At 35.4% G+C, this 15,991-nt stretch overlaps 1 protein-coding gene across 2 annotated transcripts in view; it reads right to left on the bottom strand.

Annotated features, from left to right (window-relative positions):
• The window catches only part of EFL1 (elongation factor like GTPase 1), a 68,726-nt gene that overhangs the window by 20,194 nt on the left and 32,541 nt on the right, over window positions 1-15,991 (bottom strand). For both annotated transcript variants that reach the window (XM_027715783.2, XM_039390047.1), the window contains exon 16: window positions 2,024-2,155. In XM_027715783.2, coding sequence (XP_027571584.1) covers window positions 2,024-2,155 — 132 coding nt within the window. The remainder of the gene's footprint in view (window positions 1-2,023; window positions 2,156-15,991) is intronic.

The following is a 15,991-nucleotide window of genomic DNA, read 5'->3' on the forward strand; positions in this document are numbered from 1 at the left end:
ATATGAAGTGATTAAAAAATTCAGGACTTCACTCATCATTTTCACAAATTATCAAATTATAACCTTTCTTATTTATTACAGCTGTTTAATGTCATCTCTCAGTAAATTATTGTATTTCCTTACAATCTTTCATGACCAAGTGTAGCAACCTCTAAATTGCTAATGCTGAAAATGCTCCAAATACATAAATAATGGCATATTAACTTTACTAAAATAAAACTGAAAAGCATTCCATATGGATTACTTATAAGGCATAAGAGCAAATGAAGCACAGGAAGAATTTTAAATTAGCTGGAAGCCACTGAAAAGCTTTAAAGCAATTAAAACCTGAAAAGGGGAAAAATCAGGAATGTGAGAGCTTTTCAGTGAAACAAATCACAGCTGTCCCTAAAATGAAGGTGTTTAAAAAGAGTTGCTTTAAAGTTAATGGAGAATGAACAGCCACAGCTGAGTCAAATTTGGCTAGATTACATCAAAGCTATGCATAAACACCTCATGTCAGCAGCCTTTCATAATGAATACAATTTAAAAAATTAATTATGAATCCTTTTTTTATTTTACATGCATGTTAAAGAATACCCACAGGCTTTCTAGGAATGCATATTCATATTCAAAAGGAAAAGTGACATGAAACTTGTCATTCACTTGGAGACTATTAAAAGAAAATGATATTGGATATTTACTGCTAAGCTAAGGGTGTAATAAAAAAGTATCCTTGAAAAACAAACATAAAAATAAACAAAAAGGGGGAAAAAACCCAGTGTTAGTTCACACGGTCAACAGAGCTGAACAAAGACTTCAAACTTTGCCTTCTGCATTTAAGCTCACAGAGTGATGAACACTTTCTATTTTTTTATTTTAGAGCTTGTGGTAACCATACAGAGAGATTGTGACATGAATGTGAAGATATGCAGTAAGTTCGTAAAACGTACCCAGGCAAATAATTTATATTTATTTGAGTCATTCTTCCAAAAAGCAGACGCAGCTTTGAAGCCAGTTTTATGTGGCAATCCAATGCACCCACATGTGACAATGTGCTAGGGCCACCTCAAGATTATATACAGCTCACTGGGCAATTGATTGCTTTCAAGCTGAGCCTGCAATCCAAATTTTGTCTTCCTGTTGTTGTTGCAAGCAGCAGTGAATTTTCAGGAAACTTTCCTAAGTATAGCTACCTTTCAGACTTCTGTCCCCCTAAAGAAATTTCATTCAAATCACAGACTCAGAAGTTACCAAGGAGGGATAACTAAGTAATGGTGTAAAAATGATGTAACTTATTTTTAAGGGGAAAAAATATCCCCAAATTGGTCAATATTTCTAGAATTACATTCCTTTAACATTTAACTTAACATTTTAACATTTACCTTAATATTGCACTCAGCAGAACCAGTAATTTCCAATACTTTCAAAACTGCTTTAACAAATGCAGGATGTACAATATATGATTATCTGTTACTCAAACACATGAGACAAATAGCTGCTAAGCTGTCCAATCACTTTCTAAAAAAACATATAATCTTAGTGTTAGAGTATTTTGCAACCGAACATACAGCCAGTTATTTTGGTTCTACTAACACCACAACAACAAATGGAAATTGGGCTGAAATTCAAATAAAGCCAGAGATATACCACTCCCTGGTTTGGAGGAAGGGATCAATGGGATGCAGTACTGCAAATCTGTACCACGAGCTTAATGATGTAGCATATAAGAATGTCAGCAGAAAGGGAAAACCCACAGATCTACTTACCTTCACAGTAAAGGAATACTGAACTTTTAGCACCATGTGGCGTCTTATTTGTGGAACAGCTAAGTCTGACCACAAAAGGGCACAAGGTCTCCTGTTTCTCCTCACCTACTGAGACATGAGCGAGCCAGGTGAAACAACTCACACACAGCCCTCTAGACAACATATATATTCGATTCAGTGGCTAAATCATAAACTAGACAAATCACTAAGGGTGGGTAGCTGCATTACTACCACACTGAATTTGTGTTACCATCCCTGTTCTCTGTTAAACCTACTTGGATGCTTTGGTTCCACAGCCACCCGCACAATCGGTGTCGCTTCAAAGTTGAGAGGAGTAAATGGTGGACAAGCAGGTGATGTTGACAGTGTTGCAGACTTCAGCACAAAATCTTGCAGGCCTCCTATTCCTAATGGTAAGTGGAAAAGAAAAAAAAAAAAAAGGCAAAACAACAAAAAAAATTAACCACGTTCATTAAATGAGACTAAAGACACAATCGTCATGTTAAAAAAAAAGCTAAAATTATTCTAATTACAAAAATAAGATTCAAAAACTCCTCGCCATTCATATAAAGTATCTGTTAAAATATTTGTGCATAAACTGGGTTCTCAAGCCTCTGGTGTGACATTTGATATTTAGTCTCTCAGTTCCCACTGCAGTCCCTCAGTATTTCAAAAAGGCGTGTTTATAGCTCTGAAGAACAGAAAGGACATGAGGACTTTTTTCCCTTCTAGTATGTCCAAGCCTTTGTACAGGACTTTTTCCCTTTCTAGTATGTCCAAGTCTTTGTACAGCTGAGAGATAATTTTGGTGTTTTAAGTTTAGAAAAATTCAGAGGCAAGAGCCCTGCAATGGTCATCTAGTCCAACTTCCAGTCCAAAGAAGAGCTAACTTCACAGTTGCTCAGACACTTATCAGAAGTTTTAAAAACTTTTAATGATGGAGATTGAACAGTCTCTGTTGCCAAGCTCTTTCAGTGCTTAATTATTACTATTGTGAAGAATGCTTTTTTTTCCCTTCCCACCCCCTCATGCCCATTTGGGATTCCCTTTTTTTCCAACATGATTCTTGTAAAATTTAATTTATCATATAGTAAGCTATTAATTCTCATCCTAATACATTTTATAATGCTGGCAAGTTGAAGAAAAGTGAGCTAGAATTGTAGTGATAAAAAAAAATATAGAAAAATATTAGCTATAAATCTGCAAAATAGCTGCTGTAAATGCCTATTTAGTCTTGGCTGGCTGGCACATTTAAGAGAATTTGAAATTATTGCCTTCAAATTCCTAACCAATAGGTTATCATTCATTATTTAGTCAAAGCTATAAAAACACAACTAGAAGTGTTTGAGTAATAAAGACAACAAATAAAGCTGATAGCGATATATACAGTCACTATTCCTGATGCTCCTTCAATCACAATCAGAGTTATAGTACTTCCAAAAGAGCATAAATTAAATGTAACTTACAATATTATGAGAAAATTGAAATCTTTAGCTCATCATCTATATCTGCTTAAAAATTAAATTCACATTGTAGACTGCAGTACATTTGTGCTCCTTCCTTCTCATTCTCTCCCACAAGCCCAAGGAGAAGTTCTTAACCCCAGCTCCCCATTATCACCCTAATACTCTTCCAGGTTCTTCTTTTTGGCTTAGCTTTCTTTATTTCATGCCAGAAACAAAGAGGGTCCGTTTCCACCCTATGAGATCATGAGGGAGTTTGAGTTCTGAAGAGCCAGTTGCTGCACAGTTCTCATCTGTGGGATCAGGCTGTTTCTCCAGCTCTGGAGGCTGGATGCCTGGCCAGCAGGGAATGCCAAAACCCAAAATGTCATTATATAAGAAAACCTGCCTCAAAATAACTGGAAGCAGAACAACATCCAACGGCTTTAAATGCAGGATTGCAGATGCTACAAAGAAAATAAATCTGTATAAACTCTGTGTTGCACCTGACCTATGACCAGCATGTATTTCCTCTTTTTCACTTATTCAACATGTGGTTTGAATGAAAAACAAATGCTGGATCATCATCACCACCAGGGACTGAGAAAAGGGATGGGTCCATTTTATTCTGATCTCCTCCAGCTGGTAAAAGGAAAATGATTTAGAATGGGAGGTGAACAGCTTCTTTTCAGTGTAATGTGAACCAGAGAAATAAAGTTACCAAATCTTACTTCAGATAGACTCCCTTTTTCCTTAACACAGTACTGCACTTTTACTGCCATAAAGAAAACTTGAAGTTATTTGCTCTTTTGTTTCCCATTTGAAGGTACAAATACATGAAATACACTAGTGTCTGGCACCTAAAAATAAAAAAAATTGTCAGTTTTCATGAAAACCTGTTAGGGTTACAACTTGAGTGTTTTAATTGCTGAACAATGTGAGCTAGCACAGAGTAGTGTCCAGCCCTGATGAATCTATTTAATTTACAAATTCTTAGTAACAAATGTTGGAAAAAATCCATAAAGATTCTTGGACACTTTGTTGCATAATATGATTACTAAGTAACTGCTAATGTGTTCTCTGAATAATATTAGAGGAAGGTGTAACAAAACTAATTCCAAAGTACCACATGACATATCAGTGGAAGAATTCTACTCATTATGCTGATACATAAATTTTAAACTTACTTATTGTCCAGCCCACTGAAATTTACACATAACTGCTCAAGATCACAGATCTCAAAGGTGTATTAATATGTTACCTGAAAGGTCTTAAAGAAGTCACTCCAAAATTAATCTTATAAATATGTCTCCCCTTTTAAGACTGTTTTTGTCCTGTTCAGCCACTGAAGAAAGCATCACTATAATAGACACATTTGACTTCACATTTATTTTTGTAGTGCAATAATTTTCAAAAATAAAGGAACCAAAGGTAAAAAAAAACCTGCTTAAGTAAGGAAGGTGAGACAAACTTCTGCTTTTATTTTAGGTTAGCTTAAAGAATGAAATACTAAAAACCATTGCAAGTATTTTTGAATAGTCATTTCTATAAGAAGAACCAAGTCTACAAAGTATGCAGTCTGTCACACAAATAAACATGCAAGCTGGTAGGCAGCAGTTTGTTGTACATTGCTTTTATTTATTTATTTTTAAGAAAAGCTGGAGTTAGAAGTGTCAGTAGGAATTTTTAAATGTGAGTATGAACTTGATCAGCAAATTGCTTCTTTTTATTAACTCTACCTGTGGTGTGTCTCCTCATTTCTGTACAAAAGAAAATGTTGAAATCTGACTGTTTTGGAAAGTGTGTAGGTTTCAAAGACAGAAGAGTTCACTAAAACCCCCTTATTAGAAATATCACATGCTTTGCTATATACTGTGTAACACCAATCCTAACACTGCTCTTGGTAGCAAAGACTTTTCTTTCCCATCCAGAGTCAAATCACCTTTGCAGATTTTATAATAGAAGGCAAAGAGCCATATTTACTAAAGAGTTACTACTATATTTTTCTTGTGCATAGTCCTGTTGCAATTAAGGAGATTATAGCATAGAAAACCACAAACCAAGCTACCCATGCTGAAAAGTCAAGCCTACCAAGGGATACCATATGAGGTTTGATAGTAAGTATGAGACTAGATTACTTTTTCTTAAATTCATCATCTAAATGCTTTGCTCCAATTGCAGAATAATATTTTTGTTTTAAAAAGCATTCCCACATACTGCTGGTCAGAGAAACACAGGGCCTGAACCCGACTGGACTTGAATAATAACAGGCACTGAAAAATCCCACACTCAAGGGTTCTGACTGTGCCCAGGCCTTCACTGAAATAAAGGTAATTTTACAAAGCTTAACAGGCAAGACTTCAAATATTATGGGGAGATATAATTTTAAAAAGATTACAAATTAACTCTCTTGTCCTAAAGAAGCTAACCCTACACATAACTGTTCATCAAACTGATTTTTGCTAGCATAAATTAAGAGTACTGTCCACATTTACATAAATGTAACCAGTTGCTCAAATTTTACATATACTGTATTAACATTTTACATAGACTATATTCAAATAACTCTGAAAAAATCATTCATAGTGACTTGCAATAAACACATTTCAAAGTATTAAAGTTATTATTTCAACAGGAACTGTCCATCTGTAGGTTGAAAAATAAGATTTCCTCTTAACAGACTAGGAACTTACTAAAAGCCTCTGAGATAATGTTATGTAAGACCTTCTGAGTTTGGTGGTTTGTCCTTTAAAAGCAGACCAAAATAATGGTTCAGGGAGAATTATTACACAGGTGGTGAAATATGAGGTTTACAAAGGTCCTTCTTTTGTTGAGTCCCTTCTCTTACTTGCCCTAGAAGATAAGAACACTAAATCAAGTATATACCTATTTGTATCACCAGATACTAAATGATAGAAACTAAATGGTAAAAGAGGTAAGAGCATCATGACTGAAATTTTCAAAAGGAGTAGGAATATTAAGTCTCAATTTTATTTTCACTTCTATGTCTTGCTAGTAACCACTACACCTTAGACAATAATTTTGCTGCCTTTAAAGGTAAATATGCTTTTCCAGCTGAATTCAGTTATAAAGATCTGAACACATAACAGATCGATTTCAAGGTATGTGTAATTAGTTTCCCTTGATGTAGAAAGATTCAGCATTTAATGTTCTTTCAAGTTGCAAAAAAATGAAGCAGACACTACCACCATGCTTAAGTTTTTCAATCAGATAAGGGAATAATTTAGTTTGCAGTGTGAAAAATCAAACAAAGAAGAATGAAAGCTGTTTAAATTTTAACTTCTGTCACATTGTTACTAGCCTCAGCACATTAGTTCAGTCGATCTTTATCTTCTCTCACTGATGATATCACCACTTAAGAATCCTTAGCTGCTTTGGAATGGAGACATGTCAAGCTTTGGACTAACACAGCAAGGAACTAAGTAAAGCAAAAAGCCAACGTTAATCTTCCCAGTAAGGCTCTGTCTCCACTGAAATCTATCATTTCTTATCAATGATATCTGTTTAGAAAGATTAAGACCTTACAACACCTAAAGCCTCCTGGTTTAAATGCTCCATGCACTTCACTGTGTATCAGTGAAGACAGACCATGTAAGCTCCTCCACAGTTCATGGAAAAGGAGGTGTGATGCAAACTTTTGTAAATCTACACAACCTGAAATCTAGTAAAGCAAGCATGAGCCTTTTGTTTCAAAGGGACTGTACAAACAGATTAAGACCTCTATAATTTTCTTTGAGCAGTAATATAAATACTTTTATTCCTCCCTAGTGAGAGACATTTTAAAAAAAATATTTTTTAAAGGTGCTTTAAAAAACATGCATGATAAAATAAATTTCACAAATTCACCTTAGAAGTATGACTGGCTCTTAGATGTTTCCAGTTTCTCCTCAAAGTAAATAAGCTAAAAGCCAATTAAGACAAAGAGAAGGACAAAATATATTTGCCAAATAATATTAAAATAATAAAAAATTAAGAAAAATACCTCAGTGTCAATCATCATTCTCCTTCAAAACCATCCAAATAATTCTCCTTTCCCCAATATGTAGACTAGGAAAGATTATATCATTAGCACACTGTTACCTATTAGGCTGACTAATACTGGTTCTCTGTAGCCATGTACACTTTAAGCATCAGCCTCCCATCCTTTCATTACTATCCCTAATTTAAAAAAAAAAAAAAAAAAAAAAAAAAAAAAAAAAAAAAAAAAAAAAAAAAAAAGTAAAAAGAGAAGAGATTTTGCAAAGGAAAACTGGCTTTTGGTAGGATTAAACTCAGTTACAATAGTATGCCTTTCATACTTGAGGAATCTTAAAATGTTTTACTAATCACTGGAATTAAATGACGGTAACTGCAGGGACTTCGGACAAGTAGCTACTGTGACTTAAGAATACCTTGTATTATACATTTATCACCTCAGATCTTGAGCATGTTTCTCTTGAGTCTCACGGGCACTGCAGAGAGACATCTGAGGGCAGAACTTGACCTTTCTATATTAGAAACTGTTTCTAGAAGGGAAGGGAATGTAAATCAAGACACAGACCACATTCTAGTGGAGATTTCATCAGCTTTTTCCATAATACACACCACATGTTAGCACAGATTGCTGGTGAGCCTCCTCATCTCTAATTGTGCACTTCCCCCTCAATTGTTCTTATTGCTTCTGAGGCAAGTGAAATTGCTTGTGTGGAAAACAGAATATTGTAAGGTATGTGCATGGTTTCAGCTGCTCTCAGTACTTTCCAGTCATTTTACAGAAAAAGTTATTTCAACTTTTCTTTTGTATTTCACTTCCTTTTTCCCAACGTGCTTTTTTTTTTTTTTTCCAGCTGAATCTCTAAAAATCACCATTATCCAACAGACTGTAGAAACCTCTGTCCCAGATTCTTCATGAGTTTCCAAGGAACAAGCTCTACCTGAGTATGGGCTAGAGATTAACATCAATTCAGTTCCTCAATACAAAGGTGCTAAATTGTAATTTAATTGCAATACTTTACTTTTACTTTACTTCACTTCACAGCAGTTTGAGGGGAAATTGAGCATAACTTTCTGATCAGATGAGAGTAAACTCAGCATATTATTAATGATGTTACTACACAATTCCCTCCCCCCCGAGGGGCACAATCATGTGATAAGACACCAAGTGCAATAAGTGACCTCTGACACAAGAAGTGACTCAATGCTTTACTACTGAATGTTCCAGGAGTAAAAGATGAAAAAGTGCTAGAGCACCCCACTGAGTTCTTTAAGGGAAAAGAACAAAGCTGTCTGTTTTGAGAACTAGGAGGAAAGCAATAATATGGTCTGATGGTGTGTTCCACTAAAATGTCCTATCACTAGATTATAGCTTCAAAAAGGATTGCAAACATATATAAACAAGCATCATTTATCTTCTGCTGAGTCTCTGTGGGAAAAAATCCCATATATTTCATTAGGCAATTAGACTGTATGATAACACACATTTCCCAACTGTTGACTGAGCTGACAATTGTAATTATGAACATTCCTATATTTTTCTCAGATTAGACTATGAACAATTTCAAGGAAACTATAGAAAAAAACCCCTTTACATTATATAGTAACATCTTTAAAATGTTACAGTGAATGGCTAGAGATCTACCTGCACTTACTCTTCTGTGTGAAAAAGCTGACACCAAAGGTGAGTCAGAAATTTGCTTGCTAAAATACAAATTTACCTTAAAGTAAACAGAATGAAACCAAAATCAGTTAACATTCCAAATCTGGCTTCTGGATTTAGAAATTGTTGTAGTCAAGATGAAATATTGATTTCCTTAAGCTGCTTAATGAGACAAATAAATACAGAAGATGAAAGTATTTGAAATAATGATGTTCTTCTTATGCTACAAAATTATTTCATTTGTCATGTCATACTAATTTTTGGAGCTCAAGACTAAAGAAAATGATCCTGATGTTTAAATATTTATGTTTAAGCTTCATTTTAGCACAGAAATTTAGAAATTTCATACTTAGATCTGTAACATGCCCCCATGTCTCTTTACATATGAAATCAATGCACTTGTAGCTCTACAGAAAAAAAAAAAAGGGAAAAAATCATTACTCCAATTAAATTTCCTTTAATCTTTTAACTGTAAAGCATTCTTGGTAAAGGCACTAAACAGTACCTTCTGTGGTTTTACTGAACAGTAGCTGTCCTCAGCAGCATACATGTAATATATTTTGCCTGAGCCCACATATTATATATAACTCCTTTCCACACATCAGCCTAACTTGACATCACTTGAAAGCAGCAATACTGAACAACAGAAAATATGTGGACAGATCTTTGTACAATGTGACCACATAGGCACTGGAACTCACTTCAGTTAGCCTGTACATCAAATTAATGCTTCCATTACCACATGTGGAAACCATTTAGCACCATACAAAACCCTTCAAGTGTTTCTGAAATACAACCCAAATTTTAAATTTATAATTAATTTGAATAAATTATTCTAATTTGACCTGACAGCAACACATCTGAATTTACTTAATTTTTTTTTTCAAATTACTACCAGAACTTCAGAGGCAGTTCAGAACAGTTGTTGTCCCAAATAAATGGAATTTAGGTATAAATAGCTTTCAACATATTTACTCTGATAATCTACAAGTCTTTTGAAACACTGATTTGTTGTTGCTGTGTTGTTTGTTTTAATTTAGTAATAGTAAATGTGCTTTATAAATAAACAAATAAAATTGCTTATTGTAGTGGAAAACAGATCAGATTACTCTTTATGGAGCATCCTATGAAAGGAAAAAAAATTGCCCAGCAATCCTCTAAAGAAAAGGAAAGCGTTCTAGACAACAGAGCATTAACTACACTCTGAAGAATATATATGTATTTTTTTCTGAAGATGGGAAATGTTTCACAGATGTAGCTCTAGAAGCCTCCCTCCATTGCTCCACTGATAAACACATGCTGGTCATCTACTATGATTCCTCTTGGTAAAACAAGAAAAGTATTTAACAAAAAAAGAAAAAAAAAGTTCTTTTGTTTGTAATTCCCATACTGAAATTCCCCCAGACTTCAGCTACGATGTTGCCACGGGACCTGTCAAAGACAGAAAAAGACAGGGCCACTCACCCTTCATAAAGCTGTTCTGCACATAATTATAAATTGATAATAAATCTCATCCTTCAAGAAAACTCAAGAAAATATTGAAGTGTTTGGTAGAATACTTTATAGTTAGGCTATTAATATGTAACTAAGTTTGCAAAAGGGACATATACTAAAAGACCTGCTTTTCTTCATACTCAACGTAGCAGAAGCAAAAAACAAATCTCCAGCAGTTTTCTAGCAAAGACACAGTTGATATTGCTTATATTTTGGACATAAAAAGGATAAAAAAATTTATTTAAAACCAACCTCTCTAGCTCACTGATATATTACCAATACATTATAATAGTTGCATTAGAAAAAAGTAGAGCAATCGTAATTCCACACTTTTGTGGGACCACCATCAAAAACACAAGCTGTGCACACATTCTCAGTTCTGGAAATCTATTAAAATAGGATCATTAACAGATTATATATCAGAAGTATTAATCACTTCTCACTTTATCTCAATGTTTTTTCGCCTACATTGAAATGTATAGAGATGTTCAGAAGGCAGAGGAGGGGGAGGCAGCAGCCTGAGGCTGAGAAGGGAAGCATGGAATCAGTTGTGCTCTATCAGATTGAGCATGAAAAGTGTTTAACATTAGAAGAAAGGAGATGGAGGCAAAGCCTTTCTATTTGAAAATGTAGTAAAGTTCAATATTTATTTCTAAGTAGACACTGGGAAGACGTAAAACTCCATACAATATTTCAATATTTTTATGAGAGTGTTAGAGGTAAGATGCAAATGAGCGAAGATCTAAAGTTTATTAAGGTTTTGAGCACAACAGAAACTGAATTCTTCTAATTTCTTGACCAAATGCTTTTCACAACAGAGCAAAATAACTAATCTCAGCTAAAAAAATCAATAACATCAAATGATTTCTTCGTATATCAGATTGGTTACAGCATAGTCTAACAACCAACTGAAGAGAAAATGCCATTTTAGGTTTTACTCAGTTTTAGTAATGTCTCCTGAAAATGGGCAGACTTCATGTATATACTGTTTTCTTAAACTGAAGATTATAAAACATAAGTAACATCTGTTACTTCCCAGAATCAATTATAAGTGGTGTTAAAATTAATGAGGCCTTCAGGCACTGATTCTGCAAAGAATTAATTTTAATCTGCAGAACTCTTGGAGGTTTTGTCATGTTTGCCTAGAAAAAAACTACATGTACATATTGCTACAAGTTCTGCATTACACATCCTAGGTACAGGGAATTTAGAATCTACTACTAGAAGTGTCAATTACAAAAGACAACGGCAGTTAGTTGAAAAGCTCATTAAATTTTGTCCATCCTTCTGCTGATTTTAGAATTAACTGCAGAATTCCAATACACCTCTTTTTCATCACTTAAAAAAAAGAATATGAGACCTTTATCATTATATACATCAGGTAAATGCAAATACAGACTGATGGTTAAGAGGATATTTCAGACATCAAAGGAGAAGCTGCACACTCATTACCAAATGTGTACAATATCCTGTGGGAAATGCCTGAGTCATTGACCATTTATCCTGTTAACTTGTAAGACATGCAAGTAACTAATTAAAATTCAATTTTCCAAGGCCTGACCCAATGCCTAATGCTCTCCCTTAAAGGCAACCTCCCCACACCCCCAACACATCTGCCTCTAAGTGATTTATGCCTGCTGACTTTGTTGCCTTGGGAAATATGGCCTGGAGTGTTCCAAAGCACCAGGAATAATGGACCATTTCAATCTGCATTATGCACAAGTTGATGTTTATTTTAAATACAATAATTTTCAAGAGGGACAAAGAAGAATATAAAATTTGACTCCAAGCTAAAAGAAAGCTTTAAATAGCTCACTTGTAGTTATACAAGCAATATTATTTTGGGGAATAATTAAAGGATTCTAAGCAAACAAAGCACCTTTCCAATGCCTCTGATTAGGACTATTTGACATGATGGGTGTACAAACAGATGGCATGAGAGGGAACAGGGGATGTCTTAAACACACTTGTTATATCAGCAGCCTAGGAAGTTACTGATAATGAGTTATTTATCACACACTCCAGTTTAACAGCAAAATTAATTCACAAATAAACAGAAAGTGTACTCAAAAAAAAAAAAAGTTGCTGCCAGATGAAAACCTATGAATGGGCCATTAATATTTATCTTAGATTGAAAGATGGAGATATGCTCTAAAAACATGGGAAAAAAAATCTAGCTAGAATAGGAGCAAGTTTTTAGTGAAAAGTAAAGATGGAATTCTAGAAAGTTATTTCAAAACACACAAATTAATTGTTGACAAAACTATCTAAGAAATGTAAAATAATAAAATTCTAGAGAAAACCATTCTGCTAGCCCTTCGTTATTCTGGCTAAAACAGGCCTTTGTTACAGCAATAAAAAAATTCGTATTTTTCCCCAAAATTAAAACTATATTTAAATCACACATGTTACAAGTCAGCTTCACATTAAGTATTTTTGCTTCTGTGTAAACTAAGCATATCAAATTCATGTATATTTAAAATGAAAAAAAATGGAAAGTTAGGACTGCTACTTATCCTCCTTATCACCTGAAATCTTTTCCCCCAAGGCAAAAAAGGCTGTCATTTCCCCCCTAATTTCTGATTACTTCAGTTAATGTATCATTGAGAGTTATTACTGTAATTTGCAGTCCATATTACTCTGACTTCCTAAAATATTGCAACATATTAACTTTCATTAGCTCTAGGTCAAGAAAAAAAAGGGAAAAAAATATACAGCTCATTCCCAAGATAGGAGAATTCTTAAGACTAGTGCAGAAAGCCACATAATTGAATGGTGTTTTAAAATATTACTCTATTTCAAAATGAAGAAATTAAATAGAACTAATCTTGATTTTTAATGCCCTATTGCAAAAAAAGTAACATTATAATCAGATTTAATTTTATTTACATGCGTTGAGAACATCCCTAACACTGCTCTCATCTGCTACAAACTGCCCTGAGCCTCACACTGGCAAAAGATATCAGGGAGGGAACTTGGAGCTTTAACATCTCCACATTTGGAAAATGCTTAGTGTTTAATTCCCTTTTGGACACGAATAACACCAGTCACTGAGTGCTCATTTGCATCAGAGCATAAAAGGAAAAGAGACCCCACCTCAAAGGCAGTCTGAGAACACCATCTCAAACACAGCTGGGATGATCCAGCAGCCAGTTGCTCTCAAGAAGAGCTCGTCCCCTCTTCTGGATTCCCAGCCCCAGCATTAGCATTTGTCAGACTCTGGGTGAGACAATTCAGGATACTAAATAAACAGAGCAAAAGTGATCTAATACAGGGCAATTTTCCCTCTCACCCAATTTTCACTCCCTCAACTAACAAAGCATTAAGAGACACTGCTTCTGACGTGTTGTCCCAAACCACATAAATCAACATATTAATCCTAGTGAAGCCCTTATAGCATGATGACCAACCAGAAGTACAGGGTTAACAATGAGCATCTTATAACACTAGTTAAGAGACCTTTTCACCCCCTCCCACTCATGTAGAGAGTGCAGCTAACACCTCTAGGTCCTGAAACAAGTTAATTTGTCTCCATTCCCCACCTCTGTGCCCCCTCAAATCAGACCAGGCTGGCTGACGTTGTGCTGCCTAAGCAGAAAAGCCCACAGAGGTATCATGTGTCACCCACAAGCAACAGCAGTGGCTCCGCTGCTGCTTCAAGACAAAGCAAAACCTCAAAACACGCACACAAAGAAAGTCAGCTGCTTTTCTGAACTGAAGAAATGTGGCCATTTGCCACTTTCTGGTATGAGCTTTAAACTCCTTGGAAGAGTTCCAGGTAGATTCTTTTTTCCAGGTAAGTACCTTTTCTACTAAAAATGAAAAGCATTTCTGCTAAAAACGCCTGAGCACTGAAATTACTCTTCTTGGTTGAGAGGTAAGGCTTTCAACACAGTATGTCATACTTCCTGATGGGATTGTGGACACAAAAGAATCTGTTAAAAATGGAGTATGTTTTTAGTCCCATTTCCAAAGTAAACGCAGCTCCTGTAATCACACAGGCTCCCCTCAACAACTTCTAAACATGTTGTCAACTTCCACTAACTCTACCAGCGAGAGAGAGGGGAGGGTTCAGGTGTAATTAAGTTTCCACAAGTTATGTAAAATCAACGGCTAAGCACTGAAGGGAGACCAAAATTGGTGAGCTCACTGAGAAAAAGGGCAGGCAAAACATGGTCATTATATATCGTGCTTGGAAGCAGCTCCCTGGAAGCAGCTCCCTGGCTGGCCAACTGGGACTCGCACAACTCCAGGAGAGGCGTAGCTTTGGAGGGAAGCTGAGGATTTTAAGGACACCAGTCCACAGGAATCCAGGCTTTGTTAGTAACGCTGCTCAGAGAACTTTCTTTTTGAACATCACAAAACAATTAGTCTCTTGTGGAAAAGCTCCGAAAAATGTAACCATCAGGATTCCAAACATTTTATATCCCTTTTTGAAAGCTTCTCAACACACACCTTTGCATCAATGAACTGTGGGGGCTTTCCTCACAACTCATCACCTGTGCTTTCAACTTCCTTGCCCTTGCCAGCTCCAACAGAATAAAGAGGGGGGAATGGGTGTGAATGCCTTTGCTGATGTGAGTGCAGTAACCGATGGAACAAGAACTACCAGCAGGTAGCATTTTCATTTATTAATGCATTCACAGTCATGCACCTCACACAGGTTGACCCAATATTTCAATATTGCATAAAGCATGACTTGTACAAATCTTAACATATGACACTTGGAGAACATCAAGTCTTTAGATGAGTATTTGTTGCTCAATATTATGTTTCAGAAATGCAATTAGTCACTGAAACAGACTTGTACCAAAGCTGGCAGTGATGATACTTTAGCCAATGAAGCTTAAAAATGACAGTAACAGAGAAACTGACTTTTGCCCCATATATTAACTTAAACAATTATGTAATTTATACATACTGAGCGTGGTTTTTCTGTTCCCCACCAGTACATTGTCTTGGTGCAGGTCTGCCTACATTCAAAACAACAGTGTGCTTAAACCAACACCGAGGGCCTGAGAAAAACCTGCCCACTTCAAATTCATTGGGATGACTGAAATTACCTCCATTCTATAAGGAAAAGCTTTGACTCACACCTCACCTGGGGTCCTTAAACTCACTGCAGTTCCCCTACTGCAATCTCCCTGCTTTCACACGGACAGGACCAGAAGCAAAGATGGCAACATAAAATTCTCACTACTAAATTTGGTGAATTATCTACCAAAATATGCATGCATAAAGAAAGGTTACCAAATGCAAAACCCCACAAAAAACCACTAGATACAGTCGATGACAGTCATGAGGAGCAACTTTGGAAAATGGAGCTTTTCATTTTTAAAAATCACTGTCTTGAATTTTGCCCATATACATAACAGACCTCACTGGAGAGAATTAGATAGTAGGAAGAAATAAAAATAAATGTTAGAAAATAACCATACTTCTTTTAGTCTTAATTAGATGCAAAAAGGTATCTGAATTTAGTTCTGGGCATTAAAGCCAAAATACAATCAAGTAAAGTCAGCAGCTGTTCTACAACTTAAGACAAAAACTCAATGGCAACAGCCCCTCAAACATTCCCCTTAGATACCTATGACTGGAATTAAACACTTCTTTATAAATAACATTCTTAACAACTTGTATTCTTAAACGTG

This window comes from Pipra filicauda, unplaced genomic scaffold (assembly GCF_003945595.2).
Source record: "Pipra filicauda isolate LSUMZ 115617 unplaced genomic scaffold, ASM394559v2 scaffold7_size6619720_pilon, whole genome shotgun sequence".
NCBI lineage: Eukaryota > Metazoa > Chordata > Aves > Passeriformes > Pipridae > Pipra > Pipra filicauda.